Below are 21471 nucleotides of genomic sequence, written 5' to 3'. Positions count from 1 at the left end.
AATCGAATTTTCTGGTCTACATCAAATTGTATAATTGTCATTTCAGATAAGTTTGTTTACAATGCAAAACACTAAAAAATATCAAAAGTTATCAGAAACTTACTTCCACACAAAACTAAAACCACTTGTCATAAAAGTACATATAATTTTATAAAGTATTAAAGCATATATAAAAAATGGCTTTGAGCTATTTAACATTACAATAAGTTCAAGTATTCTTAAAAACAACAAAAAAAATTATAAAAAACCATAATTGTTCCACTACACAGAGATTTTTGATGAAATCTCTCCATTGTCTATTACTCATAAAATTTATTTTGATGATGATCACCTCTTCTTTCCCATTTGGGTTGCAGAACTTCCATCAAAAAGCTCATCAATGTACGTCTCTATATCCTCCGGCTGGTACTTTACATACTTCTCCGTCTGCCTTCCTGGTGTAAATGTTGAACTGAACCTAGCCATGAAGGACCTGTAAGCCGGTATCACTAACGAAGCTATCGACACCCTTAGCTCCGACTGAAGTTGTTCATCAGTTACCACCCATGTGCTTTGTGTTTTATGTATCTCATCAAACATTGCATTAAAACTTTTGAACCTTTCCTTCAATTGTGGCTTGGACACTTTACCATGCACTGTCAATCCCTCAGCAGTCAAACACTGCAACACTTTACCCCATGTTTCTCTTTGGTAACTCTTATGATAAGACCTTAAATCTGATGATCGCTTTCGAATCCACGGATCTCCCATGACACCTTTTATTTCTGGTGATCCTTTTACTTTTTGTAATATGTATCGTCCATTATTCATTAGGAAAATTAGGCTTAGTGAAGGGTCTTTGTACAACTTAGATTTCCCCTCGAGATTTATATCCACGGAATCCATCACTCTTTGTAATTGAATTTGGAATGGGGACTGTACAGTGGCCTCTTCATTATTATTCGACGGCTGGTTATTTGCTGCATTGTAGTCTGAGGTGGACCTCTGTGAATCTGCTCGTTCGATTTTTTGATGGTCTTTGAACAATAGTTCTAATGTGTCCTTGTACTCGCATGCTGCTTTTAGATAATTTAGTGTGTAACGTGTGCTTGGATGTACTGCGCCCCCAGGGACGGGAGTTTTACCACTTTCAGTCTTTATTTTGTTTTCGAGCTCAATAAAAATGCATATAATAGTCTCACCAATCTTGCAACGAGTCAAGTTTACGTCTGATTTTATCAGCTCAAGAACAACATCATCTGCAGGAAATAGTCCATCCAAGGAAGGAATCAGATCTCGCAATGTTTCATAGACATCCACAAATTTGAAAAGCTTCTCGTCAGAACGCTTTGTCATGGCGACAGCCTCTGAGAAATTAAAAAGTTGAATTAAAAAGGTTCGAGAGAGTATTCTGAATAAGTTAAGGGATACAGATTCGTGTCCAGCATAGACAGATTCAATGAGGTTTCGCTCTGATGGCAAGATATTTTTAGAGAATTCCTTGTATGTTTTGATCCAGGTGGCAATGTCTCTCTCCATAGACTCCCAACTTTTTTTCTGTATATCATCAATACTATTCTTTTCGAATCCCAATCTGTCAAAAGTCGCCTCTAATGCTTTTCTTCGCTCCAGAAAATACAGTTGACAACATTCTGTTTCATGTCCAGCTGATATCAATGCATGCCCCAGTTTGTTCAACTTGGCTATGATATCGTCTGAATATCCTGGAAAATAGTTTACCTCTGGAGGCTCCTGCTCTGGATCCGGATCTGACGAATACTCAATGTTATTGGCATCATAGTCTTCAAGTAATAACCTGAATTCCTCTTCAAAAAAGGACAAAGCACGTTGAAGAATTCCTCCAAAACGGTTGAGAGTCAAGGCGTAATTTGAATGTTTAGAGAATTTCGCAAGTGATACACAAAGTTTGTGAATTCGAGCTACATTTTCGAGAAGACTAGTTGTTTCTTCTTCGGAAAGTTGGCTCCATTTGACAGGATTATCCATCATATCGTAGTTTGCTATTTTTGCTTCCGCGACAAAGGCAAATTTTTCGAGTGAATCTTGAATTTCTGGGGGTTCCTCATCATCATCACCCGTGTGCGATGATAAAAGAGTAACGAATCCATCAATTTCGTCTGTGACTTTAACAATATCAGGTGCTTGTTGATCAGTATTTTCATCGTCTTGCTCATTTGTTTTATTTTCCGATTCTTCTTTTGGTTCCTTATCATCAGGCTTGTTATCTTTTGTGACATCTGGTCCTGTGCTATGATCTGTTTGTTCATCTTTATTCTCGTTGGTCTTTTCGTCAAGACTTTCATCTTTGATTGTACTATCAGGCTCCATAGAAATTGATTACAATTGGAATCGTGCACGAGAAATTAATAAAAAACCAACCCCGCTGAATAATAACAATGATGATAGATTATAAGCTAACCATTCTCTCTTCTCACCGATATCATTTCATATTCAGAAATGTTTAGTAATAAAAATGATGATAATGATAATATAATAACAATAAGAAAAGAAAAAGGTGTTGTTTAAGGTTGTTGAGATATTGTATGTCTGAACAACAAAGTAATGAAAGGCCATGCAATAATTAAGGGATGTATGTGGGTAGGAGGGAACTTCGTCAAATCCATAATCAATGCTTTCTTCGTTCACCTTTCTTTTTTCAAGTATTATCTGTATTAATATGACCACTTCATACTGATCCCATACACTATGTTGATTAACAAAAAAAATTAACTATACAATTCATATTATGGTAATATTTTACAACTTACTAAACCAAATTATTACTACTTCATTCTTCAGGGTTAACCTTCCACCTTTTTTGTTTACTTATTCTCAATCTTTCATGTTTTGTATAATATTTCTCCGATTGAGTAACACAAGCCTTCATGTCTTCATCGAGCATATCCTAGAAGTAATTAGCAACTAGCGAGTAGGAAAATGAGAAACATTATAGTATTCAACAAAACTAACCCCTATGTATCCGAAAAATTCAATAAGCTCTTCTGTAACTCTCTTTTCCTTGAAGACTAACAACAACGTTATTAACATAGTTGTGCTGATCCTTGTATCTTGAGAATTTTTCAAAAATCAGATCAAGTCTCGAATTCTGAATCTGAATTAAGCGAAATATACTGGCCCGAATGCAATGACTTGGATAATTCGCTAGTCCATTGCAAGCTCCCAAAATATCATGATTTGTTGGTGTATTTGGTAGTCTTATAAACTAAACTAAAATCTCCGCACTCTTCGACACGAGACTAGGTTGGTAAAATAATTCATTTTTACATGTGGCTAAATAGGAGCTTGGAATGAATTTGAGCTCTCAGCATCATTTGGCACCTTATTACTGCATATTTCATCATCTGAATTCTGATGTGAAGCCGGAGTCATACTAAGGGAGTAGTCATAGGACTTTCCATTAGTATGGTTCAACATGTTCTACCAAACTTCTAGTCTTTTGTTCTTCGATGTTGTATGAACATACCATTTTCGTACTCTTGTCCATATTTGTAATAGAAAAGAGTAGCCAAGAAGGCCTTGTGCTTGAGAATAAGCTACAATTTGGTTGATTTGATGACTCATATAAAGAAGATGATGAAAATTATACTTACTGCATTGCCTTTCTCCAATGTGCTCGTTGATTTCTGATTAATTATTAAATATTAAAATAGAGAGTCAATCCTAGTCCATTTGACAATCATTAACTATAACCCTATTCACTTATTCATTTATTCATGACTGATATATATTGTTATATTGATTGAATTTTATATCAAAGTGACACTCTTCTCGTCGGAATGTCTTACATAATTACTCGATCTCTGCAAGGACTCGTTTAAAGCATTTAAATCACTATGACCCTGTTTGGGAATTAGCGGTTAACAGTTAGTTGTTAGAGCATCTCCAAGAGACTCCTTGTTGGCTCCTATATATAATATAAACAATGTGGCTCTTAGCAATTTAGTACAAAGTTAAGAGTGTACACTCCAACAATGCTCTCTATATCTCTTCTCTATTTCATATTTTATTCATATTGGGCTCCACTATATTGGGAAACAAAACAAAAAGAGAGGGAAAGATGGAGGTGAATTGGAGGGAAGGATTTTTTTTATTGTGAAAAAATAAGTTAGGACATGGCTCTTAACTTTGAGGAGAGAGGAGAGAGAAACAAGAGGCTCTTAGTGATTTAAGAGCCACTTAAGAGTCTATTGGAGCAACATTTTGCCTCTCCCTCCTCAAATCTCAAAGTTAGGAGCCTAAATGAAAAGCCTCTTAGAGATGCTCTTAGCTGATTGAAATAGATGTTTTGACTAGCTGATTAATTAAATGTTTTGACTAGCTGATTGAAATAAGCGGTTTCTTAGCTGTTTAATTAGTTTTTTTATGACACATACCAAACCTCTAACCCAAAAATTCCTCAAAGCAGCTTTTTGAAAATTAGTCTTTTGGGACCAAACCTCTATTTCAATCCGCTAACTATTAAACACTAATAGCGGATTGAAATGGTCAAACCTCTAAAACACTCCCAAACCTCTAATTTTACCCTAAATCTCTAGCTTCCAAACACGGCCTGTATATATTAGCTTGTTAAATTTTTGGAAAAAAATAACAGGATCAAAGATTTATTTCTAATTGATCAGTTTAAAACATAGACAATTCTATTTTTTTTGGTTTGATTAACTAAAAATTGGAATAAAAACTTGTTTAATTCTCAAGTCTGGGGACAAATGATTTGAAACTCAACTATTATTTGAAAATATATATTTATGACACAAATTTAAAATTGTAATAAAATTTAAGTATCAAATTCAATATTAAATACCCCTGTTACTTCAAACTACAAACAATAGCAGTAATCGTGTATAATAATCGTATAAATTTGCGCATACTTGTTTCGAATTTGAGATAACAATCTACTTTATTCACGAACACACACAAAATTTTCACAACAGAACGAATCCTTACTTGATTCTCCAAACATATACACACATATGTGTATGTATCTATTCATGACGATATCTACTTGAAGCCTCTGAATTGTTCTGCGTTTTGGTATGCTCTCACTCTTTTTAACTTAAATATGATTATTCATGCGTTCTTTTGTTAGTTAATTGTTCAATTTGTTTGTTTTTGATTGGTTGTGAATAAAGTTGTCGCCTTTTTAATGTTCTTGAAATCTCTCAATTGGTTGTGATTGATTTATGGGGATAATTGTCTAGTTGGGAATTCGAGTGAATTGCGGTGTTTGTGATATCTTTGGGTGTTTTTTCCATTGTAATTGTGAAATTTTTAGGGGGGAATTAAGGGAAGAAAAATGATAGCTTTAGTGATGTAATTTATGTATGATTCAACTCCCTTTTCCGATGCGGTTTGAGTTAACAATAGAGTTCTTGTGGTTTTTAATTTAATACCCGTCTAGTAGTTTGTTGGTGGATTTGAATGAATTTAAAAAACAAAGTAACCCTTAAGAGGAGAGGCATATATCCTGTTTATAACAGGCTCTATATATCAACACACAAACAAAAGATTGTTGGTGTTGCAAATTACAAAGTCTAGCTATATTACTGGTATTAGCCTATTAGGTTTGAAAGTTATTAAAGCATTCCGTCATTGAGAGCAAGTCCAATGCTAGATGCTATATATCTATTGCTATTGCTATAATATAGCACCAAAAAGTGTGTTTTGGTGCTAAAATAAAACTTGCACTCCAATGCTAAGTTCTATAACTTGTTTCAAATTTAACCAACTTATTAACTTTTACCTAATTTCTATATAAAACCAACTCTTTAACTTTTACCTAACTCATTAACTCATTAACTAGTTTCCAATTTCTATTTATTGATGATGTGGCAACATGGATGGATCCATCCTTGGTTTCAAATATAGAACCAAGGATGCATCTATGCATGGATGCATCCAAATATAGCACCCCTTTGGAGTTGAGTTTTTTTACTTTTGATGCTATAATATAGCAATAGAACCAAGTATAGCATTGCATTGGAGTTGCTCTGAGAGTAGAGAAACATATTTGGCAGAACATTAAGGCAGGAAGTTATCTATTAGTATGTTATTGAGAATTCAAAAAAAAATTCAATACTCTATCCTTCTTAGGTGCATCTGCAGCTGTAAGCATTTGTTCTCATTGCTTGTGTTTACCGTGGATAAATTTAGAAACTTGTCAAGTCAAGAGCAAACTATATGCCCCTGAGAAAAAGCACAGAAACCTATTCTCTCCCTGCTGTTTGTTTGGACCAGCTTTGTGTAAACATCAAAGTATATGCCTAAATTGGTAATGGTATAGTCAGATGCGAGGCCATCAGGGTTTATTTATTTGCAAGTCTGTTTAGGGTTCATTTTTTCAGAAAAGTGTGATCCTAAACTATGCAAAATGTTAATCATTAAAGAACACCCTCCTCTATGGGTTTTGGTTGAAACAAGAATAGCGTCTTTTTATGTTAATTTTCTCTTCTTGTAGAAAGTTTTTTCTGGTCATTTGACAAGGTTATGTCTCAATACTTATTTCCTACTCCTGTTTAAGGTTACTCTTGCTTTAAAGTTGTTAAAAGTGCTCTATCATTTCGGTTGACGAAGATGGGCAGTACATTCAATCCTCAAATTTTGAGGGAGAAGTTGGCCAAGCTCAACAGTTCACAGCAGAGTATTGAAAGTATCCTTGCTCAAGTTTGGTGATCCCATTTATGTTTGCATGTTTTTTCAACTCATACTGTTTGACTTGTAAGATTACATCCATTTAATTCATTGTACATATCAAAATTACATTTTGTACTTTTATCTTTAGAAATTTTGTATATTATTCATCCTTTAAATAATACTTTACCTTGTGTTCTCGTGGAATGCCCTACTTTACATTAATTAATTTTGTATCTAGTAGTAGTAGACAAATTTGTTGTCATTAGAGGGTAAACAAGTACATCCTATTGTTTTCCAGTATCTAGTGTATGTTCTCTATTTAGCTTCGAGATAGTTGTGAAAGTGCAATAAATTAAACATTGAGCTGTCATTTGAAAAATATTCTTATTTTTCTTATTCATGTACACTTGGCTCCTGTTCTTGCTTTTTATCTGAGGAAAATTATGACATGAGCTAATGTTTACTTGCTATCTATAGTTATTAATGCAAGTGAAGTCTTGGACTGTAGTGTTATATTCGGTGGGTTGTTTTAGGACGTTAAGTATCTGTATTATGTATGGGGAAGTAATGCAGGAGTGTTCTCACTTTAAGCATAAGTTGGTAACTAGTTATGACTTCCAAATTGTTTTCTTCACCTGTTTGCGATTCTATTCCTAAGCATTACTCCATTATGCTATCCTTGACGTAATAAAGCTCTATCCCATTGGTGTATATTTCACATGAACAATGCGAAGAGTGTTGTTGAGACATGGGAAAGTCAATTCCACTCTTCCCCGCGTGAACAGAGGTTGGCTTTCCTGTATCTATCAAATGACATCCTGCAGAACAGTAGGCGAAAGGGTGCTGAGTTTGTTGGTGAGTTTTGGAAGGTTCTTCCAAATGCACTTCGGGATGTAATTGAAGCTGGACAAGAGTTTGAGAGAAATGCTGCACTACGGCTGGTATGTTATTGAACAACTATACTTTATGACTAAAGAGCAAGTATTTGAGTGTGGGGAATGAGTAGTCTGGGGATACACATATTTGACAAATATGATATTATGGTTATTAAGGGTGCAGGGGGTTAATGATATATAGAATTAATATTTTTATATATTTTGAACGTACAATTGTTATTTTTGGGAAAGTGAGTATAAACATCAATACTCTTCGCTGATGATTAATATTAATGCTTTGCTTTATGTTAAGTAGTCAGTTAACACCAATTTTTGGGGGAAATTGAGTTGGAATTGTGGGAGAATATGACATCTGTATCCAATATCTAGGTGTATTATAGCATTTGATATGCTTGGAATATACATCTATGTTCAGGAACTTAAAACTATTTCAAACAAAAAGGATTCATTGACCGGAACTTATTGAGTCTTATTTTCTGTTAATATAAAAACCAATGTTTGGATATGAATAATCAAGATATTTCAGTTAATAGTGACACCACACCTTTACTTGGTGAATACACAAATGAGTTAGGATCTATTTTTGTGTATTTTTAGTTATAAAGAGGGAGCAACTTTACCTATATGCCAAATTTCCATAAAGATGTTTGTACGTTGAAAGGGGTTGGCGAATGTATATTAAATGAACAACAACATTATGTTTCTGCTGATGACACAATTCTTTGTTCACTAGTCAACATTTGGATTTCCTTTAGCTAGCGGTGTGAAGACGTCCTAGATGCTTGATTCCACTTTCCTTTAGAAGTACACTCTATTGTAAAATGTGTTCAGAATTGTAATGGAACCTTCCATGTTTTGTTATGAGTTCCAATATTCTTCCCTTGCCCTGTAGATGAATGGGCATTTCGTTTTAAATGAGATATGTGTTGGAGTATGTACGGGTTTTCCCATTATTGTGAACTTGCTTTTTGATACAGATTAATATATGGGAGGAAAGGAAAGTCTTTGGCTCTCGAGGTCAGCTTCTCAAGGAAGAGCTTGTAGGAAAAAAGCTGGACACAAATAACAGACCTGGGAACTCTTTCGGGTTTAAGCTGGTGGTTACCCATTTGATAAATAATAAATTTGTATCTTCACACAGTGTTTGCTTTTGTAAGGTATGCTGCTTAACATCAAAATTTATTTAATATCTTTCTGAACAGAGAAATTCTGCTGGAAATGCATTGGACAAAATAGTTTCTGGCTATCACACTGTTTATGGCAGTCAACTGGATGAAGATGCTATACTGAGCAAATGTAGGAACGCAGTCAGCTGTGTTCAGAAAGTAGACAAGGAAATTGGCGGAGATATTGAATCAGGTAATAGGGGACAGTCTCTTATTGACTTTATAAAACAATTGGTAATAAATAGCTTACTGATGCAGGACAACTTTAAGAAACAACCAATATATGGAGCAAAAATATGACAAAGATAATTAGGCAGATTAACCAAAGGGAGAAGTATGGATCGCAATCCAACAAAGTCACTCAATTTACTTCCATAATTAATCAGTTAATCAAATTTAACTAATAAGCAGGATTACATTACTGATATATAAATAGAAAACTCCAAGAATAAAACCTAATGGCCCCGTTGATAATTTGAGCTTACTATAAGTAACCTACTACATATTTACTAACTCTAGCCCCACATATAGAATATATAGATAAATATACTTCCATCTTTAGTCTTTACACTAAATATGTATCAACTAATTAATAACACACACACACACACATAAATTCTTCAGTTCCGTTCCCTATCACTTATGGCACATCTAAATCATTATTATATATCGTACAAGTTTTATCTTATATCCATGTGGCATTTTTTATTTCTAATGCAGTTTTTTTGTTGACATCTCTGCTCTTCTGCTATAATTAGTCATCCGTCATATTATGTGTAGCTGAATTATGAATTTTATGCACACTTTAAAACTCATAGCAACGTTGATCTATGTAATCTCATGTTGTGCAACTCCTTTGCAGTTTGCATGCAATTACGAACAGGGATGTAATGATACATTATGCATATGTGATCTATCAATTTAATTTAAGAATACATTATGTTGTCTGAAGCATTATAAATTAAGATGATAGTTCTTTTTCAAACTGTCTTTGGGGACTATTTGGATTTTGGCTAATCTGAATTATAATGAATAAAATTTGTAATCAGATAGATAGATATCTGAATTATTAATATTAATACTGAGAGATATTTCACAAATCTGAATAATAATTTCTGAATGTTTAAAACATATTTTGAGAAACAACATGTGCAGAATTAGTTATTGCTGCATACATAATTGTATTTGACAAACTATTGTTACTTGATCTGTTAACTGAATTTGTGCTTCACTAGTCTCTTCGATTGTATATTTGACTCTATTCTTTATATGGTTTTCCCTGATATTTACGTATTTGTGGCACTATAGCATATTACAACGAATATATGCCTTTCTCTGCTTTTGAACAGCGCAATTCAATGGATCGGGCATAGTAGAGGAGATTAAGGAGCAACACACTATATTAACTAATTGCATTGGACAGTTAATGACTATGCAATCTTCTAGAGAAAATCTCGTCTCTCATCTCAGACAGGCTCTTGAGGAACAGGTTGGTTAGCAAGCTGCTGTTGTACTTTACTAAATAAATATGTGTCTTAAACTTCTTCTGTGCTTCCTGTTGTCCTAAAATAGTCCTTTCATTTTCTTATTATTTTTTCTCCCCACAAATAACCAGGAAATCAAGCTAGGTCAAATTCGCAATCAGCTTCAGGTAATGTATATAGTGCTTTTCCCTCTGCACAAGGAAGTCCTATTTTTCAGTTTTTACAATGCTACTACTTCTGACAGTCATATATTTCTGACAAAGCTGCACACTATCTATGTACACTTTTGTAGATCATATAGCAAAAAGTGTGGAGTCAAACTGCCAATTGTTTTTAGAAAAATACTATGTTAGTTTGATGAGATCCTAACTAACAAATTTATAGCGGTTAAAAAGTGCATTTAAACTACAATCTCCAGGTTTTCAAGTCATTAAAATGCAAAAGAATATTAAAAAGATCAGATTTGATTTTAATGCGTCAAATCAGTCATTTTCTGTGGGGGACAGCTTGAGTGATTATTAATTATTATTGTGATTGTTCATAGCTTCTTCCATATACAGAAATGGACCCAAATGGTCAGTAGTGTATTTACTTATGAACTTCTAGCACTGTGAGGCTTCTAATGTCATTTAAATATAAAGTGAAACTCCAAGTGGGATGGAAGGATACAGGGTATGTGTTTATTGACATTTTCTAAAATCATGCGGAATTTTTTTTGGGGCAGTTATGCACTCATGCTCTACTTTTGTAACAAGGAATGTAGTTATTGCCTTGGTAAAAAGATTGTGAAACAGGATCACCTTGACGAGGAAACTAAATTGCGAATGGATGTATTCTTTTGTTTCTTGTCTGAAACATAATAGTGTTCCGTATTCTTGATTTCGAAACTGATGGTGTTTAGTACGATGGTAGGCTGGTTAAACTGTTACGTGATCATGGCTAATGAAGTGGTGATATTGGTTCTGTCTTTTTTCATCGACAGAAATGTGCAACATCATTGATATTTTGTTAAAGATGAAATGAATCTGTTATGACAGTGTTGCCTAATTTCATGATATGTATGTAGGCAGCACAATCTCTCTCAGCCCTTGCTGGTAGTCTTTGTGGACAATTTGTAAATGGAAATGCTGAGCAGTCCCTAGCTGATCAGAATAAGGAAACACAAACCTCGAAAGAGAAACAGAGCTACTTGACTGGAAAGGAAGAGCAAACAGCTCCGGTGATGTACACACGACAGATGACTTCTGCTGAAAAACCTGATCATTTTGAAGATCCTAAATCTGCTGCAGCCGCTGTGGCAGCAAAGCTTACAGCATCCACATCCTCAGCTCAAATGCTGAGCTATGTGTTGTCTTCTTTGGCGTCAGAGAGTGTCATCAATAATGCAATGAATGAGTCTTCAGATGATTGCCCCCCTGAAAAGCGAGCCAAGATTGAAAACCACGCCGCTTACATTCCATCCCAAAATCCTCAACCACTTTTTCTGCATCAGAATGCAATGCAACACAATAATCTAACTGCCCCCAAAGAGTCCTCAAATTTAGAGGAGAAACCACCTCTGCCATCATCTCCTCCACCTATGCCACCGCTTCCACCACCCATGCAGTCATATCCTGCGCCGACATTCATGCAGAATTCAGGGTCTATACCTAGTTTACCCTATGGTTACGGAGCACCCCAACAGCAGCCACCACCCTTCCCTTTTCCTGCTACGGGGGTTCAATTTAATGTGATTCCTCCATTTCCAGCCCCTTCAGTTGACCCTTATCACAGTTATCAGACTGAAGCTGGTTATTATGGCCAGCAATCATCATTGTCAATGGCTCCAATCTCTAGGCAGTAGTGTGGGTTCTAAATGCTGGGTAATGGAAAGCATGCAGGGATAAACGTAAACCTTCTAACCGTTGTACGTTAGACTATAGAGTTTTCACATATTTAGCTTTTCGTTGTAGACCGCAGATAAATAGAAATTGTAATTTGTTTATTTAAAACTTGAAAGAAGTGATTTTTTATTTGTATACTCTCTTAATAAGCTTGTAACAGGTAGAAAGTTCAACTCTAGATCTTAATTTTGTAATGTTCTTTCCAACGATAATCACAGGTCATGGAAAGCAAGTACTTCATTCATTCTTTTCCTCCCTCAATCTCATATTTTTTTGTCTTGATTTTTTTATGGTCAATTGACCAAAGTTTGACTATCGTTCATTTTTCTTTTTGTAATTTATAAAATTTGAAATTACATATTAAAGTAGATTCTTATACTTTTTTGATGGTATAAATTTTATTACATCTTATATTTCATATGTGATATTTATTTAATTTGATCAATTTAACTAAAAAGAAAGACAAAAAAATTTCAGAATGATAGGAAAACAAATTTTATACTATCGATTTTAAATATCAAGTAGAAGTGGGTTTGTAAATAAAATGTCTCATATTCTTATACTTTTTATATTTCGAACAAAATACAAGGATGTTTTATAAAAGTCAATAGAAGTAATATTTGCAATTAGAATGAGCAGTTTAAATATCACAGAATAAATATGAATCTTATTTTTGGTAAATAATTAATATATAATGATACAAGATATTTATATACAATGTTTAAATATATATATAATTTATATTTTCCAAATTCTCAATCAAATAAAAGTATTTTTGTAAATAAAAAATGACTTTTATTCATTTTATATTCAAACCCTAATAAAAGGAGGTTTTGTAAATAGATAATAATTATGTATTCTAATAATAATCATTATAAAATACATAATTATTTTTTTTATTTCCTATTTCTGTTCTAATTTAAATATAATTGTCAAATCATCATTAAATTTTCTTATAATGGAAAACCTCGAGATAGTTATAGATGGACATGGAGAGAGACTAAGTTTTGGTTCTTTAGCTTCATCACGGAGTCTTGGTAATACTCTAACGACCGCGACGCGGATTAAGTGAGCTGGATATAGGTCTGAGAGACTGAGACGATTGTCACGTAGGAAGTTAGTGATATCATATAAGAGGCAACGCGGCACATGATATTATATATGAATTGTATTTTAAATTTTATTGAGTAATGTTACGTATTTCAAATTATGTTCTCAAATATTTTTTCAAAATAACATATCAGATAAATTATTGATTTTAATAAATAATTTATTATTAATGTAAATGAACCCACCCTAACTTACCTAACTAAATTTTATAAAAATTCCATACATATAAAGCGAGGAAGTTGGGATAGTACCGACTTTGTTGTGAAAAAGCTGAGCGTAGTGTAGAATAATACTAAATGTAGTTATGGGTAGAAAAAAGTTACTGAAGGTGGCGAATAATGAAATCGGGGGGAGCGACAAAGTGTGGAGAGGTAAAAAGAGAAAAGGTGGTCAACCGGTGGAGATAGGCGCGCCAACGTCGTCAGCTTTTGTTGTTTTGGTGAGAGAAGCAAAAGCTGTGATTTAGCCGTCTTCTTGTTTCCTGCCTGCCTGCTCGCTCCTCACACTCGTTTTTCAATGCCGATTTATGAAAACAATATATGCCGCATTTCATACTATAATCTTTTCTTCAGTCCGCTTAATCTCGTCAAACTATCTTCCTTCGATTCGTTCAATCGTATCAACGAATTACATTATTTTACTAGATACTAGTACTGGACTTTAAATTTTCTTATGTGGAGCATATATTTATTTGAGTCTTTAAATTGATGAGTTGTTTTCAAAGACATTCCATCTGATCGACTCGAGCATGCTCTGAACATAAATTGAGTTGAATTTTGGACAAACTATATAAAATCAAATCACCATTTGAACTACAAAGTTTAATTCCAACAATGAAAATGTTAATAAAATTTTGAGATACGTTTATTACTAACTGAGTTTCAGAATGCAAAATAAGGCGTGCATGTGTATTCAGCTGAATGATTTCATGGATATTTACACATATAAGTATATAACATGTAAATAAACTCCTAAACTGGAGTATGTCTATCCTTATCACTTACTAAGCTTATTACTCCCTCCGTCCCACAATACATGTCTCTTTTGGAAAAAAATTTTGTCCCACAATACATGTCTACTTTTAGTTTCCAATGCAAATATATTGTAAATATTTCAAAATTACCCTTCTTGAAAGTTGTATAACAATTAATGGAGGTTGAATAAGAGTCTACATTCATGCATTTATTAGGGGTAGAGGTGAGAAAATTTTATCTAATCAATGCTTTCTTAATATACGTACTCCCTCCGTCCCTTTTTATCTGTCCATTTTGGAGAAAAAAACACATACCAAGGTATTCCTTGATTGTATGAACTTTTTCATTAAATACCTCTAATTAATATCTTGAAAATGGTGGAATACCTCTACTTTATGTCTCGAAAACATGAATTCAACCAAGTTTTAAATAAGTCAAGCCTTGAAAATGGAAATTATGGAGATATATTTGAAAAACTATCATTAAATTAGTTTTGAAAGTATAAATGGACAGATAAATAGGGACAAATTTTTACTTCCAAAGTGGACAGATAAATAGGGACGGAGGGAGTAATTTTTTCAAAAGAGACATGTATTGTGGGACGGAGGGAGTATTAATCTTAACAATAATAAACTATAATAAATGAGGGTCACAGTTGAACGAAATACATATTTATCTTCTGTTAGGAGTGTTAAGACACATTAATGATTAGTCTTGTATATTATGATCTCTGTCGTCACCCCGTAAATGAAATTGCAGTAGTTCTATCAATTGTGCACGGATCCGTTCTAAGATTTTCAAGTATCTAAGTATAATCGAAACCCTAATCAATATATAATGTCCATATTTTATTTTATATATTAATATTTTAAAAATCTTGAGATTCCATGATATCGATATTTTGAATGATTTTATTCGTTTACAATTAGCATGGAGTGAATCGTTGAAAGTGACTGGTACATATAAACTACTACTTCCATTCTAACATAATAATCTTTTTGACTTTTTTCACGTAATTTGATGAAAAAATGTTTTTCAGTACATTATTTTTCAGATTTTTTTTTATGAATAAAAATTTAGATGTTCAAATTTTATTCAGAAAGAAGTTTGAAAAATAATATATAACAATATAATATATGTTTTATATCTTAAATTATATGAAAAATTATTATAATTATTATTTTAGAATGCAAGGAATATACTATGCCTGATGTTTGACTTTTCTGATGGAAACATGCAAAAATACAAAATGTATAGGTTTGAAGATTGAAAGCTTCCCGAATAACGTGGTAGGCAGAAGGCAGGGAATAAAGCAACGGAGCGACCAACTGACATAACGCACACTCATCAGTCAAGGCATGGTGCTTGCTTTAGTGGCATTATACTTAAATTAATAATATTAATATACAATTTTAGCAGTAATAACTTTTTCTTCTTTTTAGAATTTATTTGATGAGATTCAACTCTGAATTTTCGTAAAGGCCGACTCCCATATACACTTACCTACTGCAATGTACTTTGTGTCTCTCCTGCGCGTATATATTAGTATTTATTTATAACTTGGAGCTAGCTAGCGTGATGTTATGGTCCCTCTTTCTTTACAGTTTACATCACCGTTGGAATGGGCTAACTGAAAACTGAAAAGTGAAGATGCAATATGAGAAAAAGAAACCAGTAAAAAACAGAGATCGAGAAGAAGAAGAAGAAAGCAGTTGAAATGTTATTCGGCATGAATAAATGTAAAGTACAAACCAGGCCCGACAACAAGGACCGAAACAGCCGTCCCAGACATCACTTCCCATCCTCAATTTCTGATAAAGCCTGCCTTCCTTGTACATTTACCACCACCTTGTTGCATACTACCTCTGTCCCATCCTCAGGGTCGTCTGGGAGAATTTTGGGGCCCTGTGCTATAATATGAATTAGGCCTCAAATAAAAAAAAATATATGTATATTATAAAAATAAATAAATAATAAAAATATTATTTTTTTATAAAATTAAAACATGTCACTTAAAATAAGATAAATAATGTTATTAAATAATAGTAATTTTAATATTTTAAACAAAATTAATATAAATTTATATGAGATATATCTATATGTCATTGAAAAGAATGAAATTTATAGTACATATGAAAAAATATCATATGTAAAAAACATTATGAAAACATTTAATAAAAGAGAAATTATTATATAAAAAGTAAAGATACAACATAAAAGATTTAAAATGCAAATAGACATAATAAACTAATCTATTAGATTATGTAATTATTTATCTATAAATAAACAGAATTAAAATAAATATATAATTTTTAATTTTCAATTTCATTTTCGAAATTTAATTTTATTAAATAAAACATTGATTTCTAAATTTTGAGGCCCCTATAGTTTTGGGGCCCTGTGCCATCGCCCACCTTGCACGCCTCAAAAACCGGCCCTGCCCATCCTATTGTATACAGTTTCCCTTTTGGGACGTCCCATCAATTGTATACATATTTAAAATAGTAAATTTTTATAATATAAAAACTTAACTACACCCACTACATTCTTCCACTACACCCACTTTATACCTTAAATATTAGTAGGTCCCACCACTTTACTCACACTACACTTATTTTATACATTAAATATTAATCGGTCCACCACTTCACCTATTTTTCTTACTTTTCATCACTAAATTACACTTTTTCTTAACCTCCGTGCCACTCCCCATATGTATACTACTCACCGGGACGGAGGGAGTATATTTTATGTTTGCATACGGATTAACACTTACATCCGGTCAATATTTTTACCTATGACGAGTTAAAATCAAAATATTTCGGACGTCTTATATCATCTAAATGGAGTATATTGCATTTTGTAACCTAAGACTTTACTTAGCGAATCAGACTTCACACTTTAAAACGTGATAGTTTGTAACTTTAAGTTTCAATTAACTTTCAGTTTATAACCCTGACCTACACATTCGTTAAAAACTGCCGTTAACTTTAACTTTGTATATATTAGTTCCTAAGGCCATCTCCAACCGTGGAACTAGTTTTTGGCCTAAATTTTGGTCCAAATTTAGACCGAACCATCTTTCCATTCCAACCGTTTAGCCTAAATTTTGGTCCAAATTCATATATCAATATTTTATGCTTCTACAATTTTTATATTATATTCTAATCTTTTAACAATAATATAAGATTTCATATAAATATTAAACTCAATAAATTCATTAAATTAGAAAAACATTACATTTAAACAAAAGAAAAAAAGAAAATTTAACATTTTATTTAATTAACTAAAATAAAATTTACAAAGATTCAATACTACTCCGAACTAATATATTGTTCCCAAAAAAGCTCAATTAATGCATCTCAAAATACAATATGAGCTTTTTTATTTTTAAATTTTCGATGTCGTCCAAGAAATCGTTGAAATCGAGCATTTTAATGTGTTGTTAATTTGAATTATTTTGAGAGTATTTAATTTTATTATATTTCATATTTAATATATATATATATATATAATTATTTAAGTAAAATATATTAAATATAACTTATAAATATTTAATAATTATATTAACATAAAATCATTTAATTAACTAAATATACAAAAGATTAAAAGTTATTATTATATTGCTAAAAAGATTTAGGCCGGTAAGCAGTGCCGGCCTAAATTTAGGCCAGTATTGTTCACCGGCCTAAATTTGAAACAAGATTTAGGCCACTGTTGGGAGGATTTAGACTGGAACCAGTCCAAATTTGAACCTTTAGACCAAGGTTGGGTTTGCCTTAACAGCTGTTTGAGAGGTGACAATGTGTATATTAGTTCATAACAGCTACTTTACCCGTGATCCTTTCAAGTTTATGTATTATATTTTGAAATTATTTTCGAACACAGATGTAAAAAAATTATAATAATATTTAAAATATATATTTAGATTTAGAATCTGATTTTTTTTACATAAACGATGTAACTTATTCTAAAACTTTAAAATAAATACATATTTTAAAAATTATTCTAAATTTTTGTACGTGTAGGTATATTTTGTACGTGTAGGTATATGGGTGAGGATCAGCATTGGAGGTGCATAATAGAAATGATATCACAAAAGCAGGTCAAAGCTGAAACACTTAATATGAAATGATCATGCTTCAGTATTTCAAGGTAGTACGTCTGACGACTAGGATCATGCATGTAAAGCAATCACAATATCACATGACAAGATCTCTCTGTCGTTCTCCTTTACACTTGCATGCGCCGGTCACTCTTTTTTACCACTACCTTTTTCACTACAACTCCTGTAAGTTTTTACGGGGTATTCAACCCAGAACACTGAAACAAAAGGTAACCAGAGGCGTACTATACTCCCAGTTAAAAACCACAGTGCATTAGCACATAATGAGCCTGTTTGCCTGTACTCCAAGTCGGGGATTAGAATTGTTTCTAGTTTTAACCTGAAAAATGTTTTTTTTGTGTAATAAGGTGGAAATTGACTTGAACTCAGAAATAAACTAGAAACTTAATTAAAGCTGAAAGTTAGTTTGAGATTTTTTTTCAGTGACTTAATATCATAATTTTTTTTTGATAAACGTTACACATAAGTCATAAATTATTCATAAGTTATTCATGAATCACTTCTATTTTTATATCATATTTTTAATAACTAATAAAACATTAGTAAATCAAAATTATCCGAATAATCATTTTAAACTCTCTATCTTATCATTTTTTCCGTGTGCCAGGTTGTCTCTCGACAGTTTTAAACTCAACCAAACCAGCAATCGGACATCACATGTAATAATTGCAGACAAGCTTTGTTATCACAAAAAAGAATACACTTGAAGTGAGAAAAAACAGCGGCATTATTCTAACAACAATATCTCCACTGTCGTTGTCCACCCCTTAGATCGGTCCATCTATAAATACCCCCTGCCTCCTCTCCATCTTCACTCACATACAATTCACACAACATAACATATTTTTAACACAACATAACATATTTCTCGTTAAAAATCTCGTTAAAGATGCAATATCAGAGAGAATCATGGAGTTCGTATGTGGGAACATACGAGTCCCTGGAGCGTATCGAGAGGCTGGCTTCGGAGAACGCCGTGGTGATATTCAGCGTGAGCAGCTGCTGCATGTGCCACGCCATCAAGAGGCTCTTCTGCGGCATGGGGGTCAACCCTACAGTCTACGAGCTGGACGAGGACCCCAGAGGCAAGGACATGGAGATGGCCTTGACCACCCTACTTGGCGGACGCTCCGCCACCGTGCCGGTGGTGTTTGTGGGTGGGAAGCTGGTGGGGGCCATGGACAGAGTCATGGCCAGTCATATCAGTGGCAATCTTGTGCCGCTTCTTAAACAAGCTGGGGCTTTGTGGCTTTGAGCATGCATTCTCGTGGTTTAGTAGTCACAAGTCCTCTTTCTTGATAAAGTTTTAGAGCAGGGAAGAAGAGATTAGATTACCAGGAAAAAAAGATCATGAGATAGCTACTTAGCTAGTTGGTTAATGTGTGAGGTTTTCTTTCATTTTCTTTTCTTAGTTAGTTAAAGAGTAGGGCTCTTTTAATATATTTCTTTTTTTGTGTTTTTGTTATGTTTAGGAAGGGAATTAAGAAGAGAAGTTTGTTTATTAATTGGTTTTAACTAGGGGTTTAAAGTTGTTTATTCATTGCCTTGCAACCCACCAGAGAGTCATTAACAAGCACTAACAGGTTTAACAAGCACAATTCTTAAGCTAGCTTCTCCTCTCCAGATTTAACTTTTTTTAATTATATAATATGTGTAATTATTGATCAAAGTTTGATATATCCTCGGTCGATGCCTTGCCGGCCTTCTCTCTAAACTGCACCCCACATCTACTACACTGTGTATCCGAGTTAAAATTGGGAGAGGAGAGAAGAGATTAATGCTTATAAAAATTTCCCCGGTTCATATATGTTTCAGAGGTTTTTGAAAGAGAACAAAGAAAAGAATAAAAGGAAGTTAGAAAAGAGTTTGACAACAAAACTTTCTTTCCAAAATTAGAAAGATCCAAGCAGCATAGATTACATTGGATTCAAGGAGATGTGAACCACTCTCACCATGTAACCATTCTGACTAATAAATAGGCTCCTAACTCAAGATATAGAGACGATGGTTAAAAGTTGAGCTCCAAAAGGTTCTTTGGTGGCTCTTAAAAAGTTTAAAACCCTCTCCTCTCTCCTCTATTTTAGAAGCCATGTAATGATTCTAGCCTATGATATAAAGAAGTGAATATGAAATTGAGAAAAAACTGAAGGTAGGAGGAAATGAAACATTAATTATACTTCAAATTGAGATTGTGATCCCTAGTCTATGATATAAAGAAGGAAACGGAGGATGGAACGAAATTTATACTTCGTTTTTCCTTCTAAATTATTCATCCCAAGATCAATGAGAATTTATAACCGAACCGATAAATTAGAAAAACAGTAAATCGCTATCCATACCGTATTGAACCAAAAGTAAAAGAACTCTACGAGCATCTCTGAGAGACATTGCATTGTGATTTGTCTATCCCTGGAACACTGCAATATTTTTAATATAGGTGAAGGGAATTTTACGAAGAGAAAATGGATTATGTAGCGATTAAACGGAAATGTTTAACTGTGGAACAATAGTTTAAATCTTTTAAGAAGCGAGTGTTCTGGCTTCTCTCCGAAATTGGGAACACACGAAAGATTTATATCTATTAAAATTCTTTGTAATTTATTTTTCTTTTCTCAGTTGTTATTTTTTCTGTTCTCTCTAAAAATCTCAGAAGCACGATGTTATTATTGTAAAGGAAATAATAATTATAATCTAGAAAATTTATTGTTAATATACAAAGAAGTTAAAATTAACCGCATAGCTGTTAGGTGATTTTCTAATATTCCAGCCAAGTCAAGAAGGTGGTTTTTTTAATACTGGTCGGACCATATGAAAGAACTATTTTCGAGGATGTTACTGGGTTGTTTACTTGATTGTGTTTTAGGGTCTGTTTGGAGGTGCTGTTAAAAATTGCTGTGCTGTCAGAAAAAGTGCTGGTAAAATAAGTGCTGTTGTAGAAATCAGATAACTGTTTGGTAATTTTTTGATATTTACTTATTTTGAGTTATAATATATAAAAAAATAATGATTTTGGTGAGGTTTTATAATGAAATCTATAACAGCATTCTGCAAAAGCTGAAAAACAGCTTTTTCTAAAAGCATGAGAGGACCTGCTTTTTCTAACAGCAGCTTTTCAGCTAAAAGCTGCTGTTCGGGAAAGCTGCTTTTAGATTTACCAAACAGTTTTTCACCTGCTTTTCAG

General features: G+C 33.1%; 3 protein-coding genes across 3 annotated transcripts; 2 read left to right on the top strand and 1 right to left on the bottom strand.

Annotated features, from left to right (window-relative positions):
• Positions 1 to 178: 178 nt before the first annotated feature.
• LOC108217331 (exocyst complex component EXO70C2) lies at positions 179 to 2328 on the bottom strand. Its single transcript, XM_017390167.2, has one exon. The coding sequence runs from the start codon at positions 2326 to 2328 to the stop codon at positions 328 to 330; it is 2001 nt and encodes a 666-aa protein (XP_017245656.1). The 3' UTR covers positions 179 to 327.
• A 2553-nt stretch (positions 2329 to 4881) lies between these two features.
• On the top strand, positions 4882 to 12324 carry LOC108219455 (uncharacterized). The gene is made up of 8 exons (XM_017392921.2): positions 4882 to 5052; positions 6539 to 6667; positions 7345 to 7592; positions 8525 to 8644; positions 8750 to 8906; positions 10063 to 10202; positions 10329 to 10364; positions 11264 to 12324. Exons 2-8 carry the CDS (start codon positions 6592 to 6594, stop codon positions 12038 to 12040), a joined length of 1554 nt encoding a protein of 517 aa, XP_017248410.1. The 5' UTR covers positions 4882 to 5052; positions 6539 to 6591; the 3' UTR covers positions 12041 to 12324.
• A 6725-nt stretch (positions 12325 to 19049) lies between these two features.
• LOC108219456 (glutaredoxin-C1) lies at positions 19050 to 19805 on the top strand. The gene has a single exon (XM_017392922.2). It carries the CDS (start codon positions 19180 to 19182, stop codon positions 19543 to 19545), a length of 366 nt encoding a protein of 121 aa, XP_017248411.1. The 5' UTR covers positions 19050 to 19179; the 3' UTR covers positions 19546 to 19805.
• Positions 19806 to 21471: the final 1666 nt, after the last annotated feature.

The sequence above is a fragment of the Daucus carota genome, chromosome 4 (genome assembly GCF_001625215.2).
Source record: "Daucus carota subsp. sativus chromosome 4, DH1 v3.0, whole genome shotgun sequence".
Lineage (NCBI taxonomy): Eukaryota > Viridiplantae > Streptophyta > Magnoliopsida > Apiales > Apiaceae > Daucus > Daucus carota.
The sequence above is the reverse complement of the archived record's forward strand: the minus strand, read 5'-3'. Positions and strand labels throughout refer to the sequence as shown.

Excerpts from the sequence above, each read along its gene's own strand:
- LOC108219456 (XM_017392922.2), top strand. The coding sequence starts at position 19,180 with ATGCAATATCAGAGAGAATCATGGAGTTCGTATGTGGGAACATACGAG.
- LOC108219455 (XM_017392921.2), top strand. The coding sequence starts at position 6,592 with ATGGGCAGTACATTCAATCCTCAAATTTTGAGGGAGAAGTTGGCCAAG. Across the intron at positions 8,645-8,749 it reads ACTCTTTCGGGTTTAAGCTG|AGAAATTCTGCTGGAAATGC; the intron begins GTGGTTACCCAT and ends CTTTCTGAACAG. Across the intron at positions 10,365-11,263 it reads AAATTCGCAATCAGCTTCAG|GCAGCACAATCTCTCTCAGC; the intron begins GTAATGTATATA and ends ATATGTATGTAG.
- LOC108217331 (XM_017390167.2), bottom strand. The coding sequence starts at position 2,328 with ATGGAGCCTGATAGTACAATCAAAGATGAAAGTCTTGACGAAAAGACC.